General features: G+C 43.0%; 1 protein-coding gene across 11 annotated transcripts in view; it reads left to right on the forward strand.

Moving 5' to 3' along the window:
• Positions 1–616: 616 nt before the first annotated feature.
• The window catches only part of Ldb2 (LIM domain binding 2), a 355,063-nt gene continuing 339,523 nt past the window's right edge, over positions 617–16,156 (forward strand). For all 11 annotated transcript variants that reach the window (XM_038312663.1, XM_038312681.1, XM_038312672.1 and 8 more), the window contains exon 1: positions 617–930. In XM_038312663.1, coding sequence (XP_038168591.1) covers positions 799–930 — 132 coding nt within the window. In that variant the 5' untranslated portion in view covers positions 617–798. The remainder of the gene's footprint in view (positions 931–16,156) is intronic.

Genomic DNA, 16,156 nt, shown 5'->3' on the forward strand with positions numbered 1-16,156 from the left:
TGCTGAAGCACAGCTGGCTATCCAAAGTACAGCAGGTACAGCCAAAACTCTGCAGGGAGGTGAGAGGCCAGAGGAATCTTCCCAAGGGAGTGAATCACCAGCCCAGAGTGCCAGTGTTGCTGGGTTTGGGAGGCATCCTATTTCTGATACATTACAACTGTGTGGCTTGTCAGGGGCGAGAGGCTCAGGCAGGGGATGAGCCCACCTCTATGCTAACAAGCTTAGCAATCAGGCTGTGCTGGGTCTTGGCTGGAGGGGAAAAAAAATTAAAACTCAGCCTTAGACCTCTTGTCAGACTATGAGGAGAATTATATTTTTGAACTAGTCTACAGTGTGGACAGGAAATGACCTCTTCACCAACTGCTTCTTTAAGAACAAGCAGTGGTGCCTCTAGCTATCCAGCCTCTCTCTCTCTCTCTCTCTCTCTCTCCCTCTCTCTCTCTCTCTCTCTCTCTCTCTCAACTCCCTCTCCCCCTTCTCCCTCCTCCTTTCCTCCTTCCTTTCCTCCCTTCCTCCCTCCCAACCTCCAACCTCCGCTCTCTCCCTCTCTGAGCTCCAGCGCTCCCTCCCCTCCCGCGCTCCCTCCCTCCCTCCCTCCTCGCTCCCTCTCCTCTCTCGCTATAGAGGGCTCCCACAGCACTTCCCAGCCAGTGTGTTCAGCCTGCCTGCCTGCCTGCCTCCGTGTGTGTGTGAGCGTGTGTGCGTGCGTCTACTTTGTACTGTGAAGAACACAGCCCATGTGCTCTGCATGGACGTTCCTGATACTCTGTTAAGCTTGATTTTCGACAAGCAGGCAAGATGTCCAGCACACCACATGACCCCTTCTATTCTTCTCCTTTCGGCCCATTTTATAGGAGACATACACCATACATGGTACAGCCAGAGTACCGAATCTACGAGATGAACAAGAGACTGCAGTCTCGCACAGAGGTAAGTTCTCCAACCTTGGCGTGTGTTTGTGGATATAAAAAAAAAGAAAAAGCTGTGCATGGGCTTTTTCCTGGGGTTCTTGGCCGAATTCTATGGGAAGTGTCCCACCAGCTACTACCACATAGGTGGAAACAAGCGCAGCAGGATGAATCCATGAGTTTGAATGCTGGGTTTCCAGGGACAGTAACTCTTGGAGCTGGGGACAGTTTTTGCCGGAATCTTAGAATCTGGAAATAGACAAGCCAGCACTTGGTTCACATGTGGGGTCTCTAGAAATGCAGATTGTCCAGAACTCTGATGTTTGTAGGTTTAGAGATGGTACTGTTTGTTGAAATATAAATTGCAAGAGATTTGTGAATGTTTGCATCTCTCCCTCCCTCCCGCCCTCTCCCTCTCCCTCTCTCTCCCTCTCTCTCTCTCTCTCTCTCTCTCTCTCTGTGTGTGTGTGTGTGTGTAATATATACATATAGTTGCAAATTCCAGAGGAAGTCTGTTTTGACCTACACTTACTTTTTCAAAGTGACTAAAATCGAGGTAAAAGGGAGAGAGAGGAGCCCTGCCTACTTCTCAGAACTCCCTGGAGGTGGGGTGGGACACACACACACACACACACACACACACACACACACACACGTTTGCCTGTTTCTGTTAAATTCAGAAACAGGTTGATTGAGGCAGTGGGGATTCTCTGCTTTCTCCTCTCTCTGATGGTTGTGCCTCCCAAAGATTCTATCTTGGGACAGGAGCTGGTTCCCCATTCTAGCAGGCAAGAGTTTTAGGCATTTGTGATCTCCCCTTGAGAGAGGGAGACTGAGCCTCCCAGGCAGTGATCCCGTCCAGGACTTCTTCAGAACTTTCCAAATGCGACACTCCAGGCTTCTTGCTCACAAGCTCACAATTTAAATATTTAATTTTTCTCTGGGCTGCTTGAGAGGCAGAGCACGCTGCTTAGTGCTCATCTGCCTGAAGTTGGGACTCGACTCTGTGTTCAAGTGGTTTTTGTAGGTGTGTCAAAGTCTCTTGAGGAAGTAGAAGTCTCTGGGAATTGAGTTTTCTCTGCAGAGGCCAAATACCCAGAGGAATCATGCCACAGATGTGTTGGGGGAATAGCTTTGGTTGGTATTTAGAATAAAGGTTGACTTTTAACTCTGAAGAAGGATTCGAGTAAATTCGTATGGTAAAATAAAAAACAAAAAACAAAAAACACTTGCTTTGAGTTGTCTACAGAGCCATAGAGAATTCCTGATGTTTAATGTATTGAATAGGGCTAACAAGATGTGACCTGCTTTCTGATTGGCTAACTGCTGGACAAGAGCTTGTCTGTGTGTGTGTTTTTTAAAGCCCGGCTGTCTTTATCACTGTTATTGTCTTTATATGTTAATACACCATGAATGTTAAATAAAATTGCTGGCACTGTGACTCTTTCTAGAAGCCAGAAACTCCTGTACAGTGTAGACTCTTATGCTTAAAGTGCCGAGTTCTTGGCAGTAAACAGGATTGTGCATGTGTATGTGTGTGTGTGCCTTCAGTGTGTTGCTTGTACGTGTGTGTTACATTTTATATCTTTAATTTCGATCTGTGTAGCAGTGTGGTGGAATCTCCAGGCCCTGTCTAAGCTATCTGCTGGCAGAGCCTGCTTTCAGAATTTGGAGGATTGGGAATGCCTTAATATTGTAATAAAACTTTGAATAAACAAGAACAACTCTTTTGCTAAGAATGACTATTTCTAAAAACAATTAAAGAGACCATAGGCCATAGTAGCTTAGTCCTTGAAGACAGGGCTTAAAAATACCCTGTGTCCAGCTTACTTAGAAAGTTGATGAGGCCTTGTGGAGGGAGTCTTTCATCCTCCTGTGGGTGAAGTGTGGTAGCTAGTCTTGGTCTGTGTGCCTCTGAACCCTTCCACAGCCCCAAGGCAGCTAGCTTGAATTGGAAACCTCCCTTCCTCTCTGGTCCCCATACAAATCCCTAAGATGGAATAGATTCCCCACTGCTTCATGTTTGAGATGTTTGGAAAGTGACCCATTAGTAGTACACTTTTCCAAAACGACACATTAATCTTTTTGAGAGCTAAACCCAGGAACTTCCAACTTTTGGATTACAGGCTATGACTTTGAAAGATTTTGCTCTTAGTGCAGCTAAAGAACTGGGAGAGGCAAGCTTGTTTTGACAAATCTTTTAAGTTTTTAATTTGTCCTGACAACAAAGTATTGCATACTATTTTTTTTAGTGTGTTCTGGACCTAAGCGCTATACAAGTTCCCACCTATTAAGTCTTTTAAAAGTAATTTTCTACACAGTTACATTGACACTTTTGTATTAGTTCAAGAAATTTGTTTTCATGGCATATAAAAAGGATAGAAACCATAAATTGCTTCTAATATATATGGATACCTAAGTATTCACACTAAATATTAAAATTTGATAATAATCTGTAGTAGAGAAAAATATAGCTTTGCATAAAAAAGCTACAGGTAGCTTTACCAGTGGTGGATATATATAATGCAGCTGTCCTGCAGCCTGAATGGGAACTGGTCACAGTCACCTCATACTGCAAGACTGACCTGTCCACACACAGAATGGACAAGTGATCACTTTTAGAATTCAGTCAATGCACATAATCATTGGGGTCTCCTCTCTTTCTTTCTCTGTCTCTCTCTTGTTTCTCTCACTCTTACCTGCATGGTACAGTACTATTTTAATTGCTCCTGATTCTTCTCTCTTTCTCTCTCAAGTTTTTATTCTCTTTGGAACATCTACTTGGGTAAGAAGAAATTACAACAAATAATTAGAAAGATCACTCTCTTATAAAAAAAACGAAGTCAAAAAATAAAAAAGGAAATAAGCTAGTGATAAACTCATGCAGAAACAGGACATTGCTCTCTCCCCTTGAGTGACTGACTCCAGAATATCCGCCTGTGTACATTTTTTCCAGTTAGATCCAAGTCCTGCAGACACTGGGTAGTATTGGTTTGAAGAGCATGGGGTTGGGAGTTGGTCCTATTTCTAGCTCATTCCTGTCCCTCACTTAACTAGCTAGGGTGGAGTCTGGATTTTCTCTCCAGCAAATCGCCTGCCATTTCCCTTGAATTTGAAAACTCCAAATGGTTTTGCCTTCGTACAAGAAAGTATCCAGAAGCAGAGTAAAGCCTGCAGACGTTGTGTTCTGTGCGTGGTATTTGGCTCCACCTTACAAATGGTAGTGAAAGAGTCAGCTATTCCTGTAGAAAACTTGAAAGTCTGGGTCCTGCTAGGCTTGGTACAGCTGGCGCCCGGATGGCAAGCCATTCCCAGACTAAGTAGGTCTTCAATTAACATTTGCTGACTAGCAAACCTGGAGATAAAAGGGGTGGGGGGTAGAGAGAACTCCAGAACCTTGTCACAGAAATTACAACAACTCTGCATGTGTGAGGGGCCCAGGACCCCCTGAGGAGCTGTCTCACCCCACATCCCCCACGTTTGTTTCATTATCATGAGGTCATTTAACTCCTTAATCTTTGTGGTAAAGCCAGAGTTTAAGAGATTGGACCTAACCTCTTTAGGAAGGAATACGAGCCCATTACAAAGTAAACAGCAAACACTCAAATCTATTTTAACTGTGGATGCCTGAACTAGGAAATAAAATCTCTTTGCCACATTAACACCTTAGGAGATTTGGATAAATGTGTGAAATCCCCACCCCATCCCCACCACCAAGCTGCCTCACTCTAAAAGGAAATTAAGAGAAACTTGGGAGTTAAGTATCGCTGTTGTTCATGGGCAGTGGGAAAGGGTTACATTTTCTATTTAGGACTCTACCATAAATTGACCCCCATGTCTTCCAAAATCCATTTATTTGAATGGTTACACAGTGCAAATTTCTTTTGGAAGAACACGACCACACAGTTAATATAGTTTAATTTAACATGGTGCAGAGACTCCAATCAGATAGGACATAAAAATTATCTTCAGGATTTAAAAAAAAAAAGACTTTAGGATTTGTTTTGTGAAAAGCTACAACAAAACCAACAGCAGCCATTTAGAAGAAATCTTGAAGTCCACACTGAAAGGAAAACATAGGCGTGGTTGGTGTCTTGGGGTCCTAAGTACTAGGAGCTGGAGTGCTGAGTTGGGTAACAGTGGATTATCGCAGAATTTAACTCACTTCATCACGTGGGTTTACACAATTCTTTGGTACTGTGGATAAGTTTTCAATGTCTTTTCCCAATGGCCAAAAATGTTTCCATTACGAAGAAGATGTTTTGAACTCTTACTTTTTCTCATGTTGTCACCGCACTGATTTTTAACAAAATTACATAAAACAACAGTAACCTGTAGTATCCTTATTTTTTTCTAAATCAACATCATACATCCTATTGCAAATGAGAAAACTGTGACTCCAATGGGAAGCAGTTCACGGGAGGATTTTATTATAATTAGAGTGTTTAGTGTTACATGATTGAATATGAATGCTTCGAAATGTTTGAAGACCTTGAAATTCAAATCTACCGCTTTTCACCCTTCCTCAGCTCAGCTCTGAAACACCCCAGGGATGGTGAGGGGGAAGAAGGGTTTGTCCCTTTATTTCACCTACGTTTGTATAGACTTAGTCACAGGGTTCCAGACTGTTGCACCATGCTTTTTCACGGAAAAGCTCAGTACCGGTGTTGATTTGGATGGAACCTGGTCACAGCAAGATTAGCTACTTTGGATAGATAGAAGAGAAGAAAAATGTTGGGATACTTGCATGATCTCTCCCTCTAGGAGTTTAGAAGGCAAACTTGCCATATCCTGAGCTACATTATAGGAAAGATTCCCAGTGTTCTGCTACAAAAGGAGGACTGCCCACGTTTTCTAGAGGAGGTTGCAGAGGGTTGGCGAAGGGGTGTCAGTGATAGCAGCCATTTTGAAAGTGCTCAGTGAAACCACCAGGACAATTTTTAAAATGGGAACTTCCAAACTCCTCTTTTTTCAAGCCACCTACATGGCCTCAGCAAACAAACACCAGGGCTTGTGTACAGAGTTCCTTCTCCTGAGGCCCCCCTCCAGCCCCATTTTCTTGCGACAGGAACTGTTTTTAATTAAAAATTGCTGCAAACTAACTATTTGTAGGGAGCCAGAGAAGAAGAAGAAGAAAAAAGGAATCTTTCAACTCCCAGTCAACACAGATTCTTATCAGGTGAAATCAACACACATTTATGAAGTAGGATTTAAACATGATGTAGATATTTGAGCTCTTACTTTTTTTGTTTGTGTTTTCAGAAAGACGTTAATTTAAATTGTGTGGATAATGCTGCTGTAAGTCTCCTTTTATTGCAACCATCCCCATTGACTTATTTTTCAGAAGGAGAGCAAAGCGCTTCTTTTGGGAGTCAGCAAACAAAACCTAAACCAAACAGCTACAAACATCCCCTTTTGGGGGCTATGGTATTCTGATTTTTGTTTTTGTTTTTTCATTTATTTGAACCTAGACTTTTGAGTTTTTTGTTGTTAGTTTTGTTAAGACAGGGTTTCTCTGTGTAGCTTGGCTGTCCTGGAACTACTCTGTTTGTAGACCAGATTGGCCTCAAACTCAGAGCTCTTGCCTCTGCCTCTCCACGCTGGGGTCAAAGGCCTTCACTACCACACAGCATTATTTTTTCTTTTAGTGTAAATTCTGGCAGCAGCCATCAGAACATAGGCTAACCTGAACACTCAGTTATTCAGTTTTTCCTTCGAGAATCTCCCTGTTTCAGGCAGTGACAGTATCAGGCTATGGAAACATAGAGAGGATCAATACCTTTCTTTTACCCATTCAAAGCTTGTAATTGGGCGATGGAAGGAGACTTAGAACATACAGGTATAGTAGTGAGGCACCAGGATGGATTTTAGGAAGGTATCATGGGTGTCTACAGGCAGAAAAAGAGCACCCTAAAAGATAGCTGGCAGGACCCTGAAAGATAGCTGGCAGGACCCTGGAAGATAGCTGGAAGGATTACTGCTATCATTTGTGCCTCCTTATCACAGTCCTTGGTGTGCTAACTGCTTTACTTCTGCAGAGAAGTAAACTGGGGAAAGAGATGTTTAAATCAGTTGTCTTAGGTGACCCTTGTGACTGCCACTTGGCTTCAGAGTTCCGTCCTCTCTGCCACAGCACCCCTAGAAATAAGATCTACCAGCGGGAGTCTCGGTTCACCCGCTTAAACATTTGAATGTCAATGCCTTTGTTTTCTTCCCAGGATGTGTTGACTTTCAGAGGGGGCTTAGGGAGTGGCTACCACATAGGGCATACATGACTCTGATATCAATTGGTGTAGAGCAAGATTCTAAGAAACCATCTGAAAGGTCAGGAATGGAAAATACTTCTAGGTTATTAGGAAAGACACTGAATCAAGTGCCCTATAGAAAAATATTTAATGAATTCATTTTACCAGAAGAGTCTCTGAAACTATAAACTGTTATACGTAGCTACTTGATAGTTTTATTTTTCTTTTTACTTAAAATATATCTACTTTTCTCTCTAGTGGTTGGCTGTTAATGCTGATATTTGGGTTGTCCTTTTTTGGTTTGTTCATTGTGCTTTTGGGGACAATGTCTTAAAGTATAGCTCCGGGTGGTCTGCTACTCATTATGCAGACTTGGAATGACCTTGAATTTGAACAAGTTTTCCTGCTACAGCATCCTGAGTGCTGTGATTATAGGCATGGGTTGCCAGGCCCGACTCTGGGTTATTTCAAACAGTAGCAGAATGAGAAAAGACAGAACTCTAGTTTTGATGGTTTCTCAGTTGGCAAGAGGAGTCAAAGTATGTATTAGGAGATTAAACTGGAATTCAAATTTGGCATAGCATGGGCTTCCTTTGCAGATAATCAATTAAGAATAGGAGAGGAATAGGAGGAACAGCTCCTATGTTTGAGCTTCTTCTTATCCTAACCAATCCATTCCAAAACTGTAGCCAGTGCGTCTACCGCTAAAGTCTGTAGTTCTCTGTGGGAGAAGTTTCCTTCCCAAGCTTGCAGCCCGCTCTGGCTACCTTAGAGACCACAGATGTCTGCCTCTGATGAGAGATAAGATGAATCTTTGATCCTCTGCTGTGCCGGGTATGCAAACATACTGGTTCTCCCTTAAGAGATAAGGAAGAGAGAACAAGGCTGCTTATGTCCCCACAGGAGCATCCTAGAATCTCTAGGGGCGGGGCCTTCTGGCTTCTCACATTCACGCAGGCAGGAAAGCTCTGTTCTGGCTATGCATCCCCTGGCTGCTCACTCTCTTAGGGGATCTGCAGGTAGGGCCTGCATTTGTATCAGCCCCGTCACAGTCTATCCTCCTCCTTTGAAGATTCAGCCTGCCAATTAAAAAGAGAAAGCATAGGACCAGAGAGTGGACAGACCCTTCTGAAGAGGACCTTTTCTTGTCCTGGTGATGTCATGGTCCCCATCTTCGCTTTTCCAGAGTGGAAGCTCCTGGCTTCCACTCCACCTTACAATCCCTTCTCCGTAAGACGTCCAGGGGTATATTTGGTGTTTCCCCCTTGTACCCAGCCGAGGCTTCTAAGAGCCTCCTCAGGCTTTAAGACCAGCCTACCCATTCCCTTCCGTGCAGAGGGACTGCTCTCTGATCTGTTAATTTGCCCAGTTGCTCAGTGTCTCCATCTCAGCTTTTACCCTTTGCTAGGGACTAGGCCACCACCAGCCTCCTACAGAAAAGCATTATCACTAATCGAAAACCTAATGTAGGTTAGAATTAACCAGTGTCCTGGCCTTCTTCACAAGAGACCAATTTCATTTCTCAAACAAACAACAAGCAAACACACAGGAAGGTTAAGGTCCCAGAACATAACATAGGGTCTGTGATGATTAACTTAAATGTCCCCTTCCCAGAGAGGTGTTTCTTAATCTCCCTCAAGGCACGGTCGTTCTGGTCACTCTCTTTCACACATGTCTTCTTCATTTGCTTCAGAGGAATCTTTGTAAGCCGATACTTGCTGCTGCTGGTAGCTACTGCTGCGTTTGCCTCTGCCTCCTCCGCCTCCTCCTCTTTTTTATCATAATTTTCATGGTTTTATTAATTCGTGGGGAATGTCACATAATGTATTTTGATCATATTCACCCCTCCCACTCCTCTTAACTCCTCCTACACCTACCTCCTCATCCCCTCCCAACTCCTGTTCCCACAGTTAAAAACAAAACAAAACAAAACCCATCAAATTTGTGTTGACTTTATCTTCCTGGTATGAAGATTTCCAATGGATTGGTCCACCTACCAGGATCCTGGTGTCCTCTGCTTGTAATGAAGAGTGTAAAAAGCTGTCCTGTTTAGTTAGTTATCTTGCCCATCCCTACTCCAAGTGGATAACATGTTGACGAAGAAAATTAATTTTTTTTTTTTGCTAGTGTTTAGGATGACACTGCATTTGCTCCTAATCTTCTGCAATCTCCAGTTGGAGATGGCTCTCTGAGCCATCAGCCAGGGAGAGATATCGCTGCCTGTAGAGCATGACCTGAGAAAAGGGATCCATCTCTGTGAGCCTGCGCAGTGTGAATGTGTTGTGAAACTTCTGACTTAGGACTGAAAATAATGTTAGTGATCCTGGATGTCTTACTTGATGCAGCTATGACTTTCTCCCAGTCTCCCCCCTCCTCACTTCTGATCTTCTCCTCTCTTCCTGTACCCCCTTCCACTCTTCTGCCCTCCTCCTTTCTCCTTCCTCCCTCCCTCCACTTCCCATCTCCCTCTCCCCACCTCTCTGGATCTCCGGGTCTACCTAAGGCCCATAGCGATTGTACTTACCAGGTCATTTTGTATTTGTAGAATTTTCTTCAAGGACCACCAAAGAACTTACCTGAATTGATAAGTGGAAATATGCATAATTACATCAGTTTATGGTGCTATAATAACACTGTATTTGCTAACTATATGGTGCTTGTCTGGGGGAGATACTTATACTTATTGCAGTCATATTGGCATTTAGTATTTGTGTATGTTTGCAACTTATGGTGAGGACAGCATAATAGATTATTATTATTATTATTATTATTATTATTATTATTTTGCCACCAGGCCTTTGCCCATTTCTTGGAAAAGAGAGAGTTCAATATCACTATTGCTTTACAATGAAACATTTGGCCTGAAGCCTTGTGTTTGTCTCCTATTTTCTGTGAAAATGTGGGGAAGTTCCATAACTTTTCTGGGTTGTGGTTTCATAGCCTGACTTTTACACTGTGCACGGCAGATGTTTGTAACAAGCCTGACGTGAAATAGGTGCTAAATGAAACTATGGTGTTGCCAGTGGTGTACCTGTTCTCTGCTCTTTCAGTAAGTTAAGCTCTATGAGTAGCGCGGAACTCAGCTTGCTGTCCTTACCTAACTTCACAAACAGAACTTCCTGTGACATTTCCCGTTGTGTTTTTGGTGCCCTATGTGTATGTAATTTTTCTCTTAGGACCAGTTCTTTCTGCCTTTTTAGTAACGATGACACAGGAATCACATATTGTCCTGTGGAAGAGCGATGGCTTGATGACGTGCCCATTGCTGCCCCAAGCCCCAGGTCATGATTACCCCTTAGAATATCCATGGCTAAGTATTAAACGTTGACCAATATATGAGACCATGTGTACTCCATCCCATTGGCTGTCTAAGCAGCAATGCCTAGAGCGGGCTGGGGATCACAGCTCTGCTGGCCTCGATGGACCATTTCTTCTGAACAGGAATATACCTCTCCATACACAGCCTAAGCTGACTATTCACAGGACCTAGGTCAGCACTAAGAACACAAAAGCACCCTCTATGCGTCTAGAATGATAATAACCTTTCCACTAAAACATTGCGGTCTCTTGTGGGTTAGTCTTTCCCACGGTAGACATACACAAGGTGATTTGGGGACGCAGCAAGCTGTTCTGTGCAGTCTCGTTCTGGACAGAGGGATCAGGTTCGCTGTACTCAAGACTCCTGTCCCTGCTTTCCTTTATATCACAACATCGCACTAACCCGTCCTCCAAATTGCACAATGGAGTCTTCTCAATTGTTTATGGTGAAGTCTACCTAACAGACATTTTCCAATGCTTTATTTATCAGATACTTGTGATTTTTATTAAGAGGTTTGTATTAATAAATAACTCATCATTGTCTCTGGAGATACATATTGCATAGTTAGAATATATTAAATTATTTGTAGATTAAACTTTCTGTCTCTCAGTCTCTCTATCTCTGTCTCTGTCTCTCCCTATCTGCCTCTCTCTCTCTCTCTCTCTCTCTCTCTCTCTCTCTCTCTCTCTCTCGTCTGTCTCTCTCTTGCTTGTTCACTCTCTAAAGGTGACAGGGCTTGGTAAATTTTACTTCCCAATGTAGGTCACTTATTAGTCCTCACGAGTATTGTATTATGATACTGAAAACTATGTATGGACAAGCAAAAACTAAACCAATAAACCAGGCAGACCGTTTGGCAGCCCACACAAAAAAGCATCCATTCTCATGCCTTCTCATTTTAACTACTATTAACTTGCAGTTGACAGGTCTTACTTAGAACTGGAGTGAAGCAATTGTGCATATTACCTGCTGTTAGAAGTTCTGATTCTGCAAACTCTATGGCATTCAAGTTAGATGTTAGAGGTTGTCTACCCCCAAGTTCCTGATTCCGAAGTGCAGAATCCAGACCCAGGTAGGGTTTCCCTGACTGTGATGAGGTCAACTCAGAAGCCCTAGCAGGTTTGGCGAGACCTAACTCTAGAAACTAGAACTGTCCTGCACTGAGCCTCCTGCCAGTACCCAGCGTGTGTCCTGGGAGCTCACAAAAATCTGTTCTTGCCAAGCTTCTCTTCTCTCTTTTGAGCTTCCCAAACACCTGAGAAGTATTTTTGCTCTGAAATATGAAGCTGTTGATGCTAAAACATGGACAAATAAATTTCTATGTTTTAATCTAAGATTATTTTCTTTGCCAATTTATTTTAAATGTCATTGCATGCACTTTCAAATAGGTACTTTCAGATTTTAAAGGCGTCCGTACATGCTCACTATAAAGTACTTGTAAGATACAACTATGATAAGATAGTAAATAAATATTCGTTTTTAATTTTACCGTGCAAAGATTGCTATGAACATTTTGACTGTTGGATTTAAAGCATCCATCCATATTTATACATATACAGACAATTTTACTTGCTTGGGAACACAGTTGAGCATTCTTTTCATTTTGAACTTTCGTTTAGATACTTTGTTAATTTGTGCATATATACAGATGTATTTGTGCCACACATGCCTGTGGAGGTCAGAGAACAAATGGAAGCAGCTCTTTTTCCACCGTGTGGTTCATGGGAATCGAACTCAGGGTGCCAAGCTTGCCATCAGGCATCTTTACCTGCTGAGCCATCTCACAGACCAGGAGTATCATTTTGCATTCAGCTCTTTTAGCTAAAATAATGGACATTTTACCTTGTCCTTATTACTTCTAAGATGTAATTCAAGATGTCTGAATTATTCAGGCTTCTGTTTATTGTGTTTTTATAATTAAAAACACAGGCACACACACACATTATTTGTTCCCCTTTACTATAGTTTGCATTCAGTTCGATAGTCACAGCAATCAGCCTCCCCCACCCCTCACCCATATGAAGGAATGCAAGTGTAAGAGAATTAGCTGAAAACTGTGATTTCCAGCACCATTCAATGCTAGCCAGCAACCCTGAACCCAGGGGTTTGTTCCTTTCTAAGACTGATTTCCCCTCCCCATTTGTGGACCAGGATGCTGTTTCCCCTCCCGCATTTCTTTCTTTTGTATTATTTCTAAGTGAAGAGGCAGACAGCCTCACACAAAGGTCTGTAAATCAAAAGACTTTCCGCACGATTCATTGGGGAAGAGGGAGCTGAAATTAATGGTAAGAATCAGGGTTGATCTAGAACTGGATAGTCTGGGTATAGCGGGCTAATTTATGATTCCGTTTGAAGGACATCTTTTTGATTCAAGGAGAAAGAGTTGCCTTCAAATTGGGCTGTGCCATGAGGTGTATGCAATGCTGTTTTATTGTCCTCACAGGATCGAAGGGATCCTTGGGGTCAGGTACTAGCTTATTCACGTTCCTATCCCTGCCCACACCAATTGATACTGGCTGTGAGCAACGCCAACCATGTTTTAAAGGCGTATTTCACAGAGGCTACCGTTTTGTAATTAGTTTCTGAATTATCACTGTTTTTCTGTGGGCAGTCTGTAGGCTGGAAGTAGCCTCATGCTCTGTGTATCTATGGCAAGCAAACGGTCAGTTGCATCACACCTACCCTGGCATTTGCGTTAAAAGTACTTAACTTCTGAAGCCATGCACATTTATTTGTCTGCTTATGGGTTGCATAGTCTTAGGTAAGTTAATGCAACCTCTCTGTGTCCTGATTACCTTTGTGGGTAATAGATGGTAATGGTAGAACTATGCTTCTAGGTTACAAAGACGGTCTGAGATCAATTTTTACAAAGTAAAAATTAACTTCAATTACTGTGGTTTCCATTTGCTAGATATGTTACATTGTTTCGGTGTGCTGTACCTGACCAGAGGCAGAGAGGACAGCATTTCTGTTTCATAGGAACTTAGCAGAGACACAGTAATTATTTATCAAGAAAATTCTTGAAGGACAGATTTTGGGAATTTTCCCATTCAGAAAGGATGTTTAAAAGGCTGCCTTAGGTAGAAGAAGCAAATGCAAGGGAATTGAGCCTTGAAAAGTGATGTTATGTTTGAAGAGTGGGGCTTTGGCATGGTTAGGGCTTAGGGTGTGATCAAGTTGTTAAGTATTTTCTAGCCAACAAACCTCTCCACCGGTGCAAATAACCCCAATCAGACCAAATCAGACAGAATTAGAAGATACCCAGGTTTAATGGATGCCATTAAATGGTCCCAGGAAAACACGAGAAGGGGGGTGGAAAACCAAAACGACCACCGGAAAGGGAAAAGGGGAGACCACGGGAAACTGGGAGACCACGGGTTCATTCTCTGCCGGGGGGTGGGGGCACACTTTACAAAGTCTGTGGGAAGGGTCTTGACTTTCTCGGAGGTAGAGTTTGGACTGAGGCAACTCCCAGGGCAAGAGCTTGGAATGAGTTCTCTGCCCAGCATTCCAAAAATGGATGCCAAGGGGTTCAGGTGAAGCCCCCAACTAAACACAAGTGTGTGTGTGTGTGTGTGTGTGTGTGTGTGTGTGTGTGTGTGTGTGTGTGCATGTATGTGTATGACAGGTGGGACTGTTGAAAGTGATAAGAATTAAATTTGGGAAGAAAGTAAAGGTTAAGAGTATAAAGTGTTGGCATGGCCACCCAGGGCTGTTGCTGGTCCTTATGCTTTAGAAATGGTAAGACGGGAGCTGGGAGAGATGGCTCAGAGGTTAAGAGCATTGCCCTTCCAAAGGTCCTGAGTTCAATTCCCAGCCACCCACATGGTGGCTCACAACCATCTGTAATGGGGTCTGGTGCCCTCTTCTGGCCTACAGGCATACACACAGACAGAATATTGTATTCATAATAAATAAATAAATATTTTTTTTTTAAAAAAAAAAAAGAAATGGTAAGATGGGCTTCAGTAGGGTAAGTCACAAGTAGCGTTCCGGCACAATGACTTTCCTCCTCTGTGACTTGGTTTTTCCCTTCTGTAATAGGAGTCATCAGTCATCTCACCCCATAGGGTTGTTTTACAACATGGCAGAAGAAAAGGCCTTTTGGTCCTTCAGCCAAATCCTGGTGCATAATATGAACTCAGTCATCTCCAGCTTCTGCTGTTGGACAAAGGGAATAAATGAGGGTATGTGGGGGTCTGGAGAGAAACAATTTGCTCTACCTTTACTCAAGGTCATTGTGGTTCCTTGTTGGGAAAGGACTCCTGTCTGTCTTGTCTCTACAAAGGAGGGATTTGGTGGATGGAGAAATGCACAAAAGAAAAATTATACACATTTGCTGGCTGGCTGTGCTATTTTTAGCCGTGTGCGTCTGAGGCAAAGGATAAATTTTCATGGTATTTTTTTAAGATGCAAAATTATTGTTAGCCAAGGTTGTATAATTTGTCCAGTGATGAACTGTCCTTGTGTATCACGGAGGTTCCCAAAGAGGAGTAGGGAACCTCCAGCCGTTCTTTTGGAGATTAGGTCCAGGCTCTCCAGCCCTGCATCTTCTTTCTCTCGGTAGAATTGGGACCTTTGGAGAGAAGCCGGCAGGACCTGATATAGAATTCTGAGAACACCTCCTCAGCTGGCAGCCAGAGTGATCCAAGGACCCCGAAGTGGTGTGACACTGAGTGATGGGAGAAGAGAAATGTAGCACGCTGAGCCCTGTCACGCTCAGGGGATAAACCTGAATGTCTGAGACTCAGCTTCCATGTTGGTAAAATAAAAAAGCCAATACATCCCCATGAGAAGAACATCCCTAATGCTAAATGGGACAATGTAGGCAGATGACCAGGCTCAGTTCGGAGTCTAGGTGGTATCTCCTTCCCTTCCTACAGGATCTTTCTTGCAAATTGCAGGGTTGTAGCCTTTGGTTCACTTGGCGATTGTCTTGAAGCTTTCTCATCCCTTCCTCTGCTTCTTAACCCAAGCCCGTTGGTTTGCAAAGCCCTTTCCCTTTCCCTTGCCCGTTTCCTCCTCTGATTCCCCTGGATTAGACCTGATAGAAGCTCCAAGGTGCTCCCTTCTGCCCTGGAGCCTGTGATGGTACTGAGGTTGCTTTCTGTTTTACTGCTGCAACATTAAATATGACATCAAGGTCCACAGCATGCCTTTGAGCTCCTCAGGAGCTTCCTCTGCCTGTTTTTCTCCCACCTTTAGGGAGAGGAGATTACTGAGTCACAGTATGTGGAAGCTTGTTTTTCTGCTCCAGCTTGGAGCACCACGCACCTTGTCTTAGAACCTGCATCTAGAGATTGTTTTTGCCTGTCATCATGAAAGCAGTGCAAACGCGGTGTTCTGCAATTACAGAGTTCAGGGGGTCCACTGGACCATCAGAGATTTCAGAGAGGTTAAAATTCATCTGAACCAGGACTGGAAAATAAGCTTAAGTAGTGTTAGTTTATTCTGTAAAGACTGTTAATGTCTGTTGGCTAAGTGCATTAAACTGCTTTGAAATGATCTCTTGTGTGTACTGTTTGTGGCACTGCTTGCTGGGAGGGTGATTTAAACCTATTTTTTCCTGGACTCACAACTTTGCATTTATCCGTTGAAAAAAATACTATATTTGAAACAAATAAACATGAAAATATAGTTTATTGTATTTCCAGGCATTTGCCTGAAAGAAAAATATGTCAAAC

The sequence above is a fragment of the Arvicola amphibius genome, chromosome 1, assembly GCF_903992535.2.
Source record: "Arvicola amphibius chromosome 1, mArvAmp1.2, whole genome shotgun sequence".
NCBI lineage: Eukaryota > Metazoa > Chordata > Mammalia > Rodentia > Cricetidae > Arvicola > Arvicola amphibius.